General features: G+C 41.1%; 1 protein-coding gene across 3 annotated transcripts in view; it reads left to right on the forward strand.

The window, feature by feature from the left end:
• The window catches only part of ELMO1 (engulfment and cell motility 1), a 578694-nt gene that overhangs the window by 383765 nt on the left and 179765 nt on the right, over positions 1-15164 (forward strand). For all 3 annotated transcript variants that reach the window (XM_032642958.1, XM_032642959.1, XM_032642960.1), the window contains one exon: positions 13879-14015. In XM_032642958.1, coding sequence (XP_032498849.1) covers positions 13879-14015 — 137 coding nt within the window. The remainder of the gene's footprint in view (positions 1-13878; positions 14016-15164) is intronic.

The following is a 15164-nucleotide window of genomic DNA, read 5'->3' on the forward strand; positions in this document are numbered from 1 at the left end:
GTTCAAGACAATGAGATGTACTCTGGGAACACACCCTGGTCAATGTGCCACATTTTACTCAAATATATTTCCCAAAATACCACCAAATACCTGGTTGTTTGTTTGTTTGTTTTTGAGGCTATTTCTGTGAAATAGAAATCCAGTCCTAACATAATATTTTAAAGAAATCAGAGTGCATAAGGGCTATTTTTAATGAACAGAAGTAGTATAATTTGGCTACTTATACTAAATCTGAGACATCTGGGATAGTCATGGGTATGTGTGTGATCCGTCAGGGTCAGAGGGGCTCAGTGACTTTATTATGTGAACACTGGGAAAGTTCTAGCTGCGTAATGGTTAAGACAGCAGCAGCAGCAACTGTGCAGTTAAAAAGCCACTGGGGCAAGGAGACCTCCAAGTACACTGATTACACACATATTTTGTTCAGAGAATAGCCTCTGCAGGCTGAATGCCTTGTACACTTACATTCTGCCTCTGCCTCTCTCTGGCTGTGTGACTGCAGACAAATCACTTAGCCTCTCTGTGCCTCGACTTTCCTCGCCTGTGAAATAGAGATGAGAATCGAACCTGTCTCATATGAGAATTAAATGATTTAATAATTGTAAAGCACGGAGAACATTGGCTGGTATATATTAAGCGTTATATAATTGCTTGACAAAAAATAGATTGGTCTGATTAGTTTGATTTTCTTAATCTTCCAGGATGTTAGTCTTGCATTAAAAGAGACAAATTTTGTATCTTCTTTATTAAGACAAGGCTCTATTAAGCCAGTGAACAAATAACATGTCCCTAAGAGTCTATGAATTGTTGATTTTTTTCCTCTGGCATGAAAACAGTAACATTTTCATGTGAATACATGTCTACCATAGATAAATTGGAAAATGCGGTGTTCTTACCAACTCTAAGAACTGCATATCCAAAAATTACCTTAGTTAGCAAGATCAAGTCTTCATTAAAATAATGGATCAGAGAAGAAAGAAATGGAATTAAATTTATTTTTAAATCACAGTAAACAGGCGTTCTAGAAAGTATTAACTTTCTGCTTTAAAAATCTTCCGTAGAGGGAAATTGATGTCTGTTGAGTGGCTTGATAACAGGGACTCTGGACCCAAACTGTTGTTAAACCCTGGCTCTGCCTCTTCTTAGCTCTGTGAACCAAGCTACATCACTCCTCTGTGCCTCAGTTTTCTCATCTGTACAGTGGGGATGCTAATAACTCTACCTACCTTGTGGAATTGTTATGAAGATTAAATGAGAAGGTACTTACTTGTAAGGAGCTTAGAACAGTTCTTGTACATGGTCACCGCAATATTATGAAGTAAATAGCTTACCTTTCTAGGCTGCTCACCTTCTAATTTGCTGAAATAAATTCCCCAAGTGTCTTATAATTCAGATTATGTCCTTTTCAAGTTTTCCAGCCAGCTGTTACTCGTCTGATATGTAATGCCTTATCCTTTAGTTTCCTGTCTGTTTGGTAAATCTCAGTCCAGTACCTGTGTGAAGCTTGACCTTTTCCTAAATTATTTACACGATGCTTGAGGATATGCTTCTTGGGGCCCGGTGTTCTGTTTGTGCGCTGAGAGGGCCCTCTGCACAAACCTGCCCACGTGATCCTGGGTAGGAGAGAGCCATGCTCCTTGTCATGCACTCCTCTGTAAGAGGATTGAATGGAGCTATATATAGACAAAAATATTAGGGATTTAACTCTATTTTGTTCACTAATATAAATCTTCATCCTCTCAAAGCCCATGTTGGCAAAAGCATGATTGTCAATAGATTATTCCCTCGATATCCCCCTGTATCTCCCTTAATTCCACCATCCGGGGGGGTACACATTGTTAACACTGTTCTGCAATCCTTGAGTCCGTATGTGCCGTGTGACAGAGTGTGACACGGACCTGAAATGGGCACTAAGTCCTAGTGCTCCTGCTGAAGGCCATGTGTGGTAAATGAGGCGTGTGGGGGGTGGGTAAGTGACCCCCCCCCCCCTCCCCGGCAGGACTAGTTGTTGGTTGGCAGTTGATCTACAGAGGAGGATTACCTACTGTATTTTGGGTACATATCAGATTTGGGTTTTCTTTTCTGTGCATTTGTGTAATTAATCTGCTTCCTTTATAAATTTCCTCATTTTTTTATTAAGAGAACACCTATATTTGGATTTCAGAAAGCTAGGAGAGAGAAGGCAGAGGACTGGGTTATTTTTCAGGTTGCAATATTTATTTTAAAGCAGTGGGTGAAGCATGTGTGGAGCCTTCCAAAGTGCCCCTGTCACAGCAAGAGTGCTGAGGCATGTGCTGTGCAAAAGCTGGCGGACATCCCTCATCCCGTTTTGTTAAAAGTGCATGAAGTGGGGCATAATAGAAACCATGTAGAAGAAAAGCATGTTAAGGGAGGCACGAGGGGGAAGGAAACCAAGGAAGGGAATGTGGGCATGTGTCTGTGGAAGGCGGGCCATGTGAGAACCATGAAGAATGCAGGAATTACTAAATCAGGATTCCTATTTTTTGTAGGTTCATAATCAAGTGTGGGGATTCCGAGCAGGTAGAGGAAATAAAAGGTCTATGGAAACACAAAGGAAGTGGAAGTTGGGCAGGGCTAGAGGGAAGTGCCTTTAGCAAAGGGATGGGCTTTGGAGGATGACTCAATGGACTCCGCGAAGAGGGAAACCCAAGAGCTTAACATGTGTAGATACAAGCAGGGGTGTTTTCTTTGATGAAGAGGTAGAAACTATGGCTGCCTTCAGCATTCAGTCATAGGTCAGAGGAAAGTTAGGAGAATAGAGTAGGGGCAGACTGGGACGTGTTGAATGTTTTGCTAAAGTATTTGCATTTTATCCTAACACCGACAGGTAATCACTGAGTTTTTAAGGGAAGTCATATACTGGGTACGAAAGACAAGAAAGAACGTCTTGGCCTGTCCTCTTTCCTTAATTTTGTATTTATTGGACTTAGGGTTATTTATTTTTAGCCCCTTTTGCCAGCTCCCCAGCTCTGGTTAAGGCTCTGAGCCTCAGGTCAAGATGTCATCCAGGGTCATGTGATGGCACACAGTAGTTGCTGGGTCTTCAGTGAGGCACGTCCCAGCTGCTCATTAATCAGCCTCTATCCCAGCATAACCCTCCAGTGCCCATCTCACATGGTTGAACAGGCAATTATTTATATCCATGCTAAATTTGCTGTATGACAGTCTCTTAATGTGTCGCTTCTTAGAATAATTTTCCTTATAAAGGAAATTTCAATAAGGGCATGCAGAAATTGCTTCTTGGATGTGCTGTCCTTTGCCCTGCCTTGGACTATTTACCACCCAACTAGAATTTTCCTCTTTCTTTATCTTCCACTGTACCTCCCAATGCTGCAGCCACACCACCCCCAAAAGGTAGCTAAAAATATTTCACATTTGGTTTTACATTACTAATATATACCACAAACTGGATACTCCTTTCCAAAGAATTCATTTTTTTTCTTATTCTTTTCTTCTCTTTGGGCTAAGAAAGAGACCTTTCATAGACCTGTAAGTGGATCCAGAAAATTATTTTGCCAAGAGGTAAGGTGTCAAGGATCCAGGTTCTGTTTTCCTGCAACTCTTAGTTGTTTCGGCCAGAGGACCAAGAAAAAGCACAAATACAGAGCATGTCAGTAAGACCATTTTTCAATTATAAGCTAACTTCTAGGAGTCACTTAGCTCACTCTTTTTTTTTTTTTTTTTTTCGGTACGCGGGCCTCTCACTGTTGTGGCCTCTCCCGTTGCGGAGCACAGGCTCCGGATGCGCAGGCTCAGCAGCCATGGCTCACGGGTCCAGCCGCTCCGCGGCATGTGGGATCCTCCCGGACCGGGGCACGAACCCGTGTCCCCTGCATCGGCAGGCGGACTCTCAACCACTGCGCCACCAGGGAAGCCCTACCTAGCTCACTCTTATCATAAATCTTAATTTCCTGGAATTTCTGCACATTTTGTCATTTGGTTAAACATAAGATGATGAGATGCTGCTCTGTAATCTTCCAGGTGAACTGATACCTTCATGAAAGAGGTTAAAGTGAATAAGATTTCACACAAGCTAAACCTTGTACTAAATTCAAGATTTGGGGGAAAATTACACATCATATTTGTATTCTGCACAACATTTTATAGCTACCATTTACTGAGTGCTTATTATATGCCAGGCACTATGCTAAGTGTTTTATGGGAATCCTCTCACTATATCTTTACTCACTTCTACAGATATAAATTACTGTTATTATCATCATAATAATAGAGACTTGGTGACGTTAAAGGACTTAGTTGAGAAGGTATAGAGGAAGAATTCTAGCCGCAGTCCTGACTCCTAACCACTTAGTACTCAAGTTTTTATGTGATTCATCACTTGTCCTTAATACACTGAAGTATCAAGTAAGTGGAGTCCAGAATAACAGGAGTCCTCAAATTACCTGAATTTTAATTCCATTAAAAAGAGAGAAAGGGTAGGGGAAGAAAGGCGATAGGAAGTTGTTACTTTATTCCACTCCTATTTAAACCCTGTTAATGGCTTCCCATTGTAGGTAGAATAAAGCCCACACTCCCTAATATGTTCTACAAAGAATTAGATGATCTGATGCCTGCCTACTTCTTCCACCTCATCTTTTGCTCATCTCTCTTTGTCCTTGAACTCAAGGTCATATAGATAATGAGTGGCAGAGCTAGGATCCAAACTCAGGCAGAATGGCTCCAGGGCCATGCTCTTAACTACCTTGCTAGTTCGATGTATGGATGGATGAATGGGTAGATGAAGGAATGGGTGGGTGGATGGATGGATGAGTGGATCAATGCATCGATGGACTGATGGATGGACAGTTAGGTGGACCTGTACATGCGTGGATGGAAGGAAGGAAGGAAGGATCTATAAATGAATGAAGGAAGTAAATGAGGCAGGGAGGAAACTAATTTCAAACAGACTTGTGACTCAGATTTGACAACTAGTCAAATCTATTATAGCTTTTCCATCAGCATCTGCAATACTCTTCAGTGAGATCAGGATCCCCATTCACAAAAGTAAATGCACACATATACTCTTTTATCCATCTAACAGATGAAATTGAACTAAAGTCCAGGTGTGGAGAGGTACCCCTGAACAACATTAGAGGCTGATACTACTTAGGTGATTGGACTAGGATGCCTGCATAGACAGGCTATATGTTTTCGATCCAGCGAGTAAACCTGGCTGCATGAAATGCCAATCCCTGGCTCCAGAGGTGATAGGCAGGGCAAATATAGCACTACTTCTGAAAACCCATCAAAATCACCTGCAGTAGTTTGTAGTTTTACACCGTCTGAAATGTTGTTGTTCCTTTTTATTTGCTTAGAAAGCTCATATTCTACCTTTTTAACTTTTTTATGCCAGTGTAACTTAAATAAATAGAAGTGTTCAAATCCTGAAAGCACAACACAGCTCAGCTCAGTGAATTTTCCAGTCACCAGCTATCCATTTTGCTACTCCTTAGCTCAAGATAGAGAGTATTATGCAACCACCAGAGACAATTGTGGGCTGCCCTCTCCCCAATTTCTTCTTGTCTCCAAGAGAACAATACCCTGTTTCCACCACCATCAATAAATTTTCCATTTTGAGCTTTACATACATAAGACCACATAGTATGTTGTCCTTTGTAGAGGGCTCTGTTTGTTCAACATTGTGTTTTCTATTCATTCATGTTACTGTGTGCAGCATAGTTTTTAAAAATTATTTCTTTGTAGTAATTATGTTGCTATATGAGTAAGCTATAATTCATCCAATGTATTGGATGGACATTTTGGTTACTTCAAGATTTTGGCTGTAACAAGTAGTGCAATTATTAACATTCAGGTACCTTTCTTATGTAGCACCTGTGTATGCCTTTCTTTTGGGTTTATATCTTTGGGTAGAATTGCTGTGTCATTGGCTATGAATATTTTAGCTTGACTAAATACTGTCAAACTGCTTTTCAAAGTAGTTGAACCAATTTAAACTCCTAACAACAGTTTAAGAGAATTCCATTTTTTCCACATTCTTATCCACACTTAGTTTTTTGTTTTTTTTTTTTAAACTCTTCATTGTAGCCATTCTGGTGATGTTTGAAAATATCTCATTGTAGTTTAAATTTGCATTTCCCTGGTGATTAAAAAAGCCAAGCATCTTTTCATGTTTATTGGACACTTAGATATCTTATTTTGTGAAGTACCTATTTACACTTTGCCTGTTTTTCTACTAGATTGTCTCTCTTTTTATTATTGATTTATAGGGTTATTTATATATTATGGATACCAGTTTTTTTGCCAGGTAATGTTGCACGTTTTTCTCCTACCCTGAAGTTGCCATCTTTTTTGTATCTTTTAATGAACAGAGGTTCTTGATCTTAATATAAGCCAATGAACATTTTCCTTAGGGTTAATAATCTTTTTGGTCCTGTTTAAGAAATCTTTGCTCACCTCTAGGTTATGAATGTATTCTGCTGTATTTTATAGAAGCTTCATTGTTTTTTCTTTTACATTGAGACCTATAATCTACTTAGAGTTGAGTTTTGTAGATGGTGTGAGGTAGGGAGTCATAATTCATTTTTTAGATGCATATATAATTGACTCAGCACAAGTTATTGAAAATTCTTTTCACTGTGGTGTCACCTTTTTCATAAATCTAGTGATTGTATATACAAGACTACATCTGAGAAACTTAAAAGCTTTTGCACAGCAAAGGAAACCATAAACAAGGTGAAAAGACAACCCTCAGAATGGGAAAAAATGTTTGCAAATGAAGCAACTGACAGAGGATTAATCTCCAAAATTTACAAGCAGCTCATGCAGCTCAATATCAAAAAAACAAACAACCCAATCCAAAAATGGACAGAAGACCTAAATAGACATTTATCCAAAGAAGATATACAGATGGCCAACAAACACATGAAAGGATGCTGAACATCACTAATCATTAGAGAAATGCAAATCAAAACTACAATGAGGTATCACCTCACACCAGTCAGAATGGGCATCATCAAAAAATCTACAAACAATAAGTGCTGGAGAGGGTGTGGAGAAAAGGGAACCCTCTTGCACTGTTGGTAGGAATGTAAATTGATACAGCCACTATGGAGAACAGTATGGAGGTTCCTTAAAAAACTAAAAATAGAACTACCATACGACCCAGCAATCCCACTACTGGGCATATACCCTGAGAAAACCATAATTCAAAAAGAGTCATGTACCACAATGTTCATTGCAGGTCTATTTACAATAGCCAGGACATGGAAGCAACCTAAGTGTCCATCAACAGATGAATGGATAAAGAAGATATGTCACATATATACAATGGAATATTACTCAGCCATAAAAAGAAACGAAATTTGAGTTATTTGTAGTGAGGTGTATGGACCTAGAGTCTGTCATACAGAGTGAAGTAAGTCAGAACGAGTAAAACAAATACCATATGCTAACACATATATATGGAACCTAAAAAAAAAAAAAAAAGTTTCTGATGAACCTAGGGGCAGGACAGGAATAAAGACACAGACGTAGAGAATGGACTTGAGGACATGGAGAGGGGGAAGGGTAAGCTGGGACGAAGTGAGAGAGTGGCATGGACTTATATACACTACCAAATGTGAAATAGATAGCTAGTGGGAAGTAGCCACATAGCACAGGGAGATCAGCTTGGTGCTTTGTGTCCACCTAGAGGGGTGGGATAGGGAGAGTGGGAGGGAGACACAAGAGGGAGGAGATATGGGCATATAGGTATATATATAGCTGATTCACTATGTTATAAAGTAGAAACTAACACACCATTCCAAAGCAATTATACTCCAATAAAGATGTTGAAAAAAAAGACTATATCTGAACTCCCTATCCTATTCTATTCTGTTTTTCCATTCATGGACCAATATCAAGCTATTTTAATTATTATAATTTTATAATGTCTTTCTATCCGCATATGTAATTCTTCCAAATTTGTCATTTTACCTAAGTACAATAATAATTTTGCTATTAAAACTGGTAACAACTAGCACTTACTGTTGCTTGTTTTATCTGTTAATATGTGAATCATGTATCACTTTAGATTTAATCTTAGCAGTAATCTGATAAGATGCATTTCCTCTTTTTATAATGAAAAAATTGAGGCCCAGAGGAAGCGTAAGTTGATAAAGGTCACATTGCTATTGAGTAGTGACACTAAGATTTGCACCCAGGCCGACCTTGCTCTAGAACCTGCTCTTTTATTAACACATAACTGTGTGCCTGGGATGTGGCCTCAGGTCATTCTTTGTGAGTCGGCTATCTTTTGATGCTAGTGTCTGATTTTCAGTCCTAACACTAGTAGGTATTTTTTTCTCCATGTCCATAAAAAAAGGCCCAGAAGGAAAGTGAACAATGAAGCATTGGATTAGACGGTGTGTCTTTTTAGTGTCGATTTCATACTATTTTTAGGCATGAGAGAAGATAGAACAGAATATCCAGAGTTCTATTAAACCAGGTTTCAGGGGCCGTAGAGCTGAGCGGCTTTCAAGCCTCTGATCCCCTGTCCTGAAATAGCAGGGGTGGAAGCTTCTACACTAGCAGAGCTCAGCAGCGGGGGAACTTCACATTCTTTGTCCTCACTCTCTTCGCCTTTTCACCTCTCCCACCTACAAAAGGTTTTGAACTTTTAGCATCTTCCTACACAGCACCAAAACTCCAAAACCAAGCTATTAAAGAATAGCCATTCTAAAAATAGACACTCAAAGGTCACAAGGGTAAGATCTTCTGCAAAGGTATAAAGAGACATTGCATCTGAGAATTCATGGGTGTATTACCCAGACCGACCCTAGAGCCGCAAAGAGTTCTAGTTTGAGTTTCCACGCTTTGGATACCTAGTAAGATTTTACAACTGCTCTGTCAGTTTTCATGTATGAAATGCTTCTGTGTTTATGATTTATCCCCTTCTTCCTGTAGCTCAGAATTTTAAGACAAAATGCCCTTTGTGTTAGGCCAGTGCTTATCTCTCTTTCAAAGTGCACCATTTCCAAACACTGTTGCAGTTGAAATAGCTCATTATTTCATGGTAAAAATACTCAAAGTTTGCCTAGTGCCTCCAAAACATGTGTCCCTGTATTCACTTGCAAATGGGTTCACAGTCTCAGTATAACAAGGGTCATGGAAAGCATGGGACAGAGCTTTTCAGCATGTCAAAAATTACGTTTGTCTAAGAAAATTCCCGTGAAAGTGCAGAAATTACGTGCATTTGCCTGTGTCATCTTGTCATTCTATCTTTAGTCATGTAATTTTCTTATGTAATGGTCTGCATTAGGTGATATTAATAGATTGAAAGGGGCTGAAAACAAATAACAAGTTTCTTACGAAAAGAAGAGTAAATACTAGCTCATCAAACATTTTCTAAGCCTATCAAATGCCACTTTGATGCCCTAACACCCTAACTGAAATGTGTAGCCATCCTGTCATTCAAGGAAATAATACTTTAGGACATATGGTTAAATGCAGGTGTAATCTCCAAGTTCTATAATTATTGATGGATATTAGGGACTTAAAAATACATTACGTGGTGTGTGTGTTTGTATGTGCGTGTGTGTAATGTCTTAGAATCTGAGACTTGGCAGGAACCTTACCAGCCCATTTACAGGTAAGAAACTTGGAGCCCTGGAGCTGAGGTGACCTTCTAAGGTCACAAGGCAGCACTAGAACCCTTTCTTTGTATGCACCTTTCAGTGTTTACTTACTGCACTGCAGTAGCCCTTGTTCTTTGAGCCTCCAGTGATGATACCTGCCTCACTTCACATTATCCAATGAAAAATGGGAACAAATCTACTTTGAAAGGCAAAATGCTACATAAGTGTATAGCATTCTTATTTTTCATTTTTAAAACAAAGGTGTGTGGATTATAGAAGCTTTCAAAGTTGGCCTATTTATAAATGAATTAGATGTCAGTAAATTAATAAGAACCCATTTCACCCTCAGCCCTGAAAATACCTTAATATTCCAGACTTACAAGACGAGTAAGTTGATTCTTTTTTTATAAAAGAGAATCTCATTGTGTTAAAAATAGTGTGCTTAAAAAAATTTGGTTTTGGGGGCTTCCCTGGTGGCGCAGTGGTTGAGAGTCCGCCTGCCGATGCTAGGGGACACGGGGTCGTGCCCCGGTCAGGGAAGATCCCACATGCCGCGGAGCGGCTGGGTCCGTGAGCCATGGCCGCTGAGCCTCTGCGTTCGGAGCCTGTGCTCCACAACGGGAGAGGCCACAACAGTGAGAGGCCCGTGTACCGCAAAAAAAAAAAAAAAAGAAAATTTGGTTTTTGAAAAGCCTTGCTGTTTTTGTCCCATTGAAAACTTCTCTTTAAATTTCATGTATAAAATCATTGCCTACAAATTCAACACTGTTTTTTTCCTCAAAAAGTGTTTTTATTTTCCTTAAAAAGCAGTAGTAAACCTCCCCCTCTCTCTTTTTATCTGTTTGTTTAAACCTCTGAGTTAAGGACCCTGTTCACGAGAGTCGGGCCATCCCTGTGAGCTGATACAAGGTCACGTGTATCCCTGGGATGGCCTGGGCCAGGGTCCACTTGCTATATGATGACGAGCATCACAATCCTGTTGGCTCACACTTGCACTGAGCTTCTCCATGTAGTCACTGTTCCCTTTTAATCCCCACAGCCACCTGATGAAGTTTATACTACTGTTGCCCCCAGTTTACAGATGAGAACACTGAGACACTGACAGATGAAATGACTTGCCCAGGTGACTCAGCAGTAGGCAAAAGAACCCGTATTTGAACCCCAGCAGCCTGGCTCCCAGCATCTTTGCCCCTTTTCCACCATCATAAACTCTTGGGCGAGCCATTTTGCCTTTCTCACTACTCCTACCTGCAAAATAAAAGAGGGAAACAAATCAGATAATCTGGTCCAGTCCTTCCTGCTCGATCATCCTCAGTCCTGAATATCTGCAATTTGAATGTTTTTGAGGAAAAAAGTATTAATATTTATTGCTTTTTCCTTGCCTCTAATACAGGAACATCCTTTTAAGGATGTAAAATCCCAAAATATATCAGTCTTTTCATTGTTTCTTTTGTAACATGTCAAGGAACAAATTGTTTTGATTTGCTGTTTGCCCATTCCTCATCCCAAGGGATGAGTCTCAAAGAATCTTAGGACGATGGCAAAGCCATCCTCACGTGGAGGTTGAAAACACTGGCTCTGGTGTAGAATGTTGGGTGTGATTCCTGGTCCTGTCACTGCAACAATGATGGGCTTTGGAGCCAAGTCAACCTGAGTTTGAATCCCAGCTCTGCCACTTGAAAGCCATGTGACCTTGGACAATTTTCTAACTCTCCTATTTCTAATTTTATAAAAAGAAATTGATGTTATCTTCCTAGGGGCTTGATGTAATAAGTAACAGTAATGGTGCCTGGCACGTGGCTGGTGACAGTGGCATGGCCACTGTTGGTCCTATCACGTGGCCAGGTGTTGTCCATCAACAGGTGCTGGCTGGGCATTTATTGTGAGCCCCACTGGACTGCAGGTCAGGATGCTGGTTTCTGTTGAAGGAGGAATCCAAGGAGATCTAGGAGTGTGGGTGGAGAAATTAATTTTCAAAGTAGCAATCACAAGGAAATGCCCTGAGCTCTTGATATCAACTAAGGCAGGAAGCTGCAGCTGTGTCACCTAACCTGTGGGTTTCCAATGCTCGTTTGGAGCCACCTAAAAAAAGGCTCATGATGGAAGGCTTAATTTCTCCAAGTTTCACCTGTCTTATGTATACAATGAAGACAAGCATCACGCCTACCCCCTGGGTTGCTGTGAAGATAACGCCTGTAGAGCCCTTGGGGAGTTATACACAATCTTCTGTCTCTCCGCCCCCCCCATCCCTATTATTAACGATGTTGTTTCCCTCCCTCTTCACCCAAACAAGAGACGGGCTTGTTGGTCGCAGTTTTGTTTGGCTAGCTCAGCTCCAGTAGTCCCATAAAACTTTAACTAGGGCATAAAGTACACATATAATTACACTAGCCCCCCAAAAGATACCCTCATAATGTGATTAATAACGAGGTTTTGTATGGCCATAGTGGTTTAAAGTGCTGCTGTAGACTGGTAAATTTTATTGGCTTCAGTGCTTATGAAAGTGACAGCTCATTGCCCAGGGCAGCAAACACATAATCCTTGAAGAGTAAACATCTTCAAGTTCCTTAAATAGCTTTGTGTATCAGGTTAGAATGTCACTTTTGCCATCTCTACTGGTAATGAGCTGGAGTGGGATAACTTATATGTTCTTGCCTCTAATTTCTGAGATGTAACAGGCTTGACTTAAGAATTGGAGGAATCAAAAAACAGCCTATGTTCCTGGAAACAATATGCTGGCACGACATTCATTGTTATCACCACTGCCTTGCTCCAACTTTTATCCTTTCAAAGCACTTTCCTGTGAATCGTGTCATTTGAGCCTCTCTCTAGCCTATGGAGAAGGCAAGGAGGTTTCATTTCCATTTTTTAGTTTAGAAAATCAAGGCTTAGAAAGGTGAAGTGACTAGCTTCTCATTGTCATGGGCTGGACTTGAATTCAAACCTTCTACCCTCAGACCCAAACCTTCTCTGCATGACTGCAAGCTGTTGCTAGCCTATGCCCTTACCTTCTCTGGAAGAAAACAGAATTTACTATGATGAAGTGTGAAGATAGAAGAGGTTTGTGTATAAGTGTGTCCCCCAAATCAGAGCATGTCCTCTTAGGTTTGATCAGGATTCACTCACCAGGGGCCTTCACCCGAGGATCCTCTCTAAGTAGAATTCATGTTCAACTACACGGTGGGCACCAGGGTCTTCCCCAAGTACAGAAGTTCTCTGCTGTAAACCCTACTCCCGCCCCACTCCATCCTCCTCTCCTGGGCTTCCAGAGCTTAAAATTCTATCATTTGGGGTCTTGAAGATGAATTGGTCTTTAAATAGATTCCAATTAAAATCAGAATTCTTTCACTGTAAGTAACAGCTTATATTTAAAGAAAAAAATTTTAGAATCTTGTTTTGGGGGTCACAAAGCCTACTTCATTGGGCTCCAGTATCCTCATCCCTTAAGACATGAACAGTAAGACGCGTTCTAAAGATCAAATGAATGTATGTAAAAGGGCTATAAAAAGGTCAGCTTGACAGAGAGCTGAGAAGGAAGGGCCTGGTGTACTGGTCTGGGAAGGTGGAGAGAGGTGGCATACCTAGAACTCAGAGCCCTGGGTCTGACCATTACAAAGGAAGCTTTGTAATGGGGTAGCTTGAAGGCAGTCTGACTGACTTCAGGGTTTGGTCCAGGACCGAACCCAGTTGCAGCCTTCAAAGCCACTTGGGTTGCTTTGACCTCCAGCCATCTGTGTCTGAGAATGTAAAACAAATGGTTAATGGTGTCTGAGGTTAATGATCTCAAATATCCCCTACTTAATGCCATAAGAGGAAAAAGAGCCCCCTGGAGAAATAATCAAGGATGCTATTTTCAAAGTTGCAATTAATTGTGTGTTCGGGAAAACTCATCTTCTGCCAGTTATTCTATTGAGAAGTAGGAAATTAAGGGTGATGGAAGAGCTGTGACTGACAGGGCAGTTTGAATAACCTTTATAAGGTCAAGAAGGCAGATGCAGAGCCCATATTCAACACCACAGATCCTGGACCAAAGCCATAAGGATCATATCATGGAGTGAGTTAGGAGCTCACTTCCTTCGGTCAAAATATGCGCCTAAGGGTAGGTCTGACCATCTGACCTTAAACTGTGAAGTTTCACGGTGACTACCCTTTGGTTGCCTTTTCAAAATGCCTTTTTTTCCACTGTGGCTTGAGCCAAATAGGCCTCTCATCATCTCCCTTTGGAACATGTGTCTGTATCCTTTCATTTCCCTTCTCACACTTCCTCCCTTCTTTCCTCCAGCTAGTGAGACCTGCAACGATTTCCACCCGATGTTCTTCACCCACGACAGATCCTTCGAGGAGTTTTTCTGCATCTGTATCCAGCTCCTGAACAAGACATGGAAGGAAATGAGGGCAACCTCTGAAGACTTCAACAAGGTAAGGAGAATCTGAAGCAGAGACAGAAGCTTCCTGTGTGCCCGGTGGAGGCCCACCCACCTTTGCATGGTCCCTTCGCTGGGTGTGGAAGGAGAATGAGGACGACTGTGATTTTAGGTGACGTTAAGGATGGAGAAGGAAAGGCATACCTATACAGACAGGAAGCTGTGTGCCAGCGATGCTCTTATCTCTCTAGGGATAAGCTTGGAGCAGCTTTGTTCCTTTTTGCTTACTAAGCAGGGGCCACTGGCAGAGACCCTTTCTTAAGAAATATTGACAAGATGAACTTTTTCCTTTAAAAGCCTTGGTCCGGGATGTCTTGTTATTACAGATCTAGTGGGGAAAATGCCTCCACCCCACCTGTGCAGGTGGCTACCAGGGAGAGAATGAGATGAGGAAGGCTGCTGTGGTCACTTGGTTTCTTTGTGGGTTATGGCTGCGTTGAGATAACTGCCCTTTGCTCTCTCACAACGAGTGTTAAAATGCAAGACCTCTTTCAGGGAGCTGAGTAAGTTTATATGGAACATGTCTTGGTTTACAGAAAGCATTTGGTTTTTTTGAAGATTGTGAATTTCACACTTCTGTTTGTGAGTGAATGTTGGGTGGAGAGAAGAGTGCTGACCAACTTAAAGGAAGCAGAAGCATCGTGTACACTTTTCAAGATAAACGAAATCTTTATCCTTGGATCAAAGCCTTGTTAGCAATTATGACGTGGCTAGTAATAACTGATGGTTGGGACAGGTATGCTTAGGTCTTTAATCATTCTGGTTTGCTACTGTATGTGACTCTGGGTTTGGTTGGCCCCATCACCCATGCCTGCTGACCTGGTACTGGGGGCATAACTCTTTCTAAGAGTCTAAGTGTCTGGTCTCACAGTCATCCCGTGGGGCCTTCATGGGTTTGTGCTTGGGGCATAACATAATATCTGAATTCCAGTGTCACTTGATGTCCTTGTCGGTCTTTGCCTCCCAGTCCTCTTTTTTCTGAACTTATATCTGGTCCTTCTTTCCCACCATATTTCTGGTCCATGGCATCTTGAACCAATATTGGTTAAAAAGAAAGAAAACTGGGAAGAGGACACTCTTCCCCAAGCCTTCCCCAAGGTTAGAACCTGACAGTCTCCATCAATATAATGATCTTGCCTGCAGT

The sequence above is a fragment of the Phocoena sinus genome, chromosome 9 (genome assembly GCF_008692025.1).
Source record: "Phocoena sinus isolate mPhoSin1 chromosome 9, mPhoSin1.pri, whole genome shotgun sequence".
Classification (NCBI taxonomy): Eukaryota; Metazoa; Chordata; class Mammalia; order Artiodactyla; family Phocoenidae; genus Phocoena; species Phocoena sinus.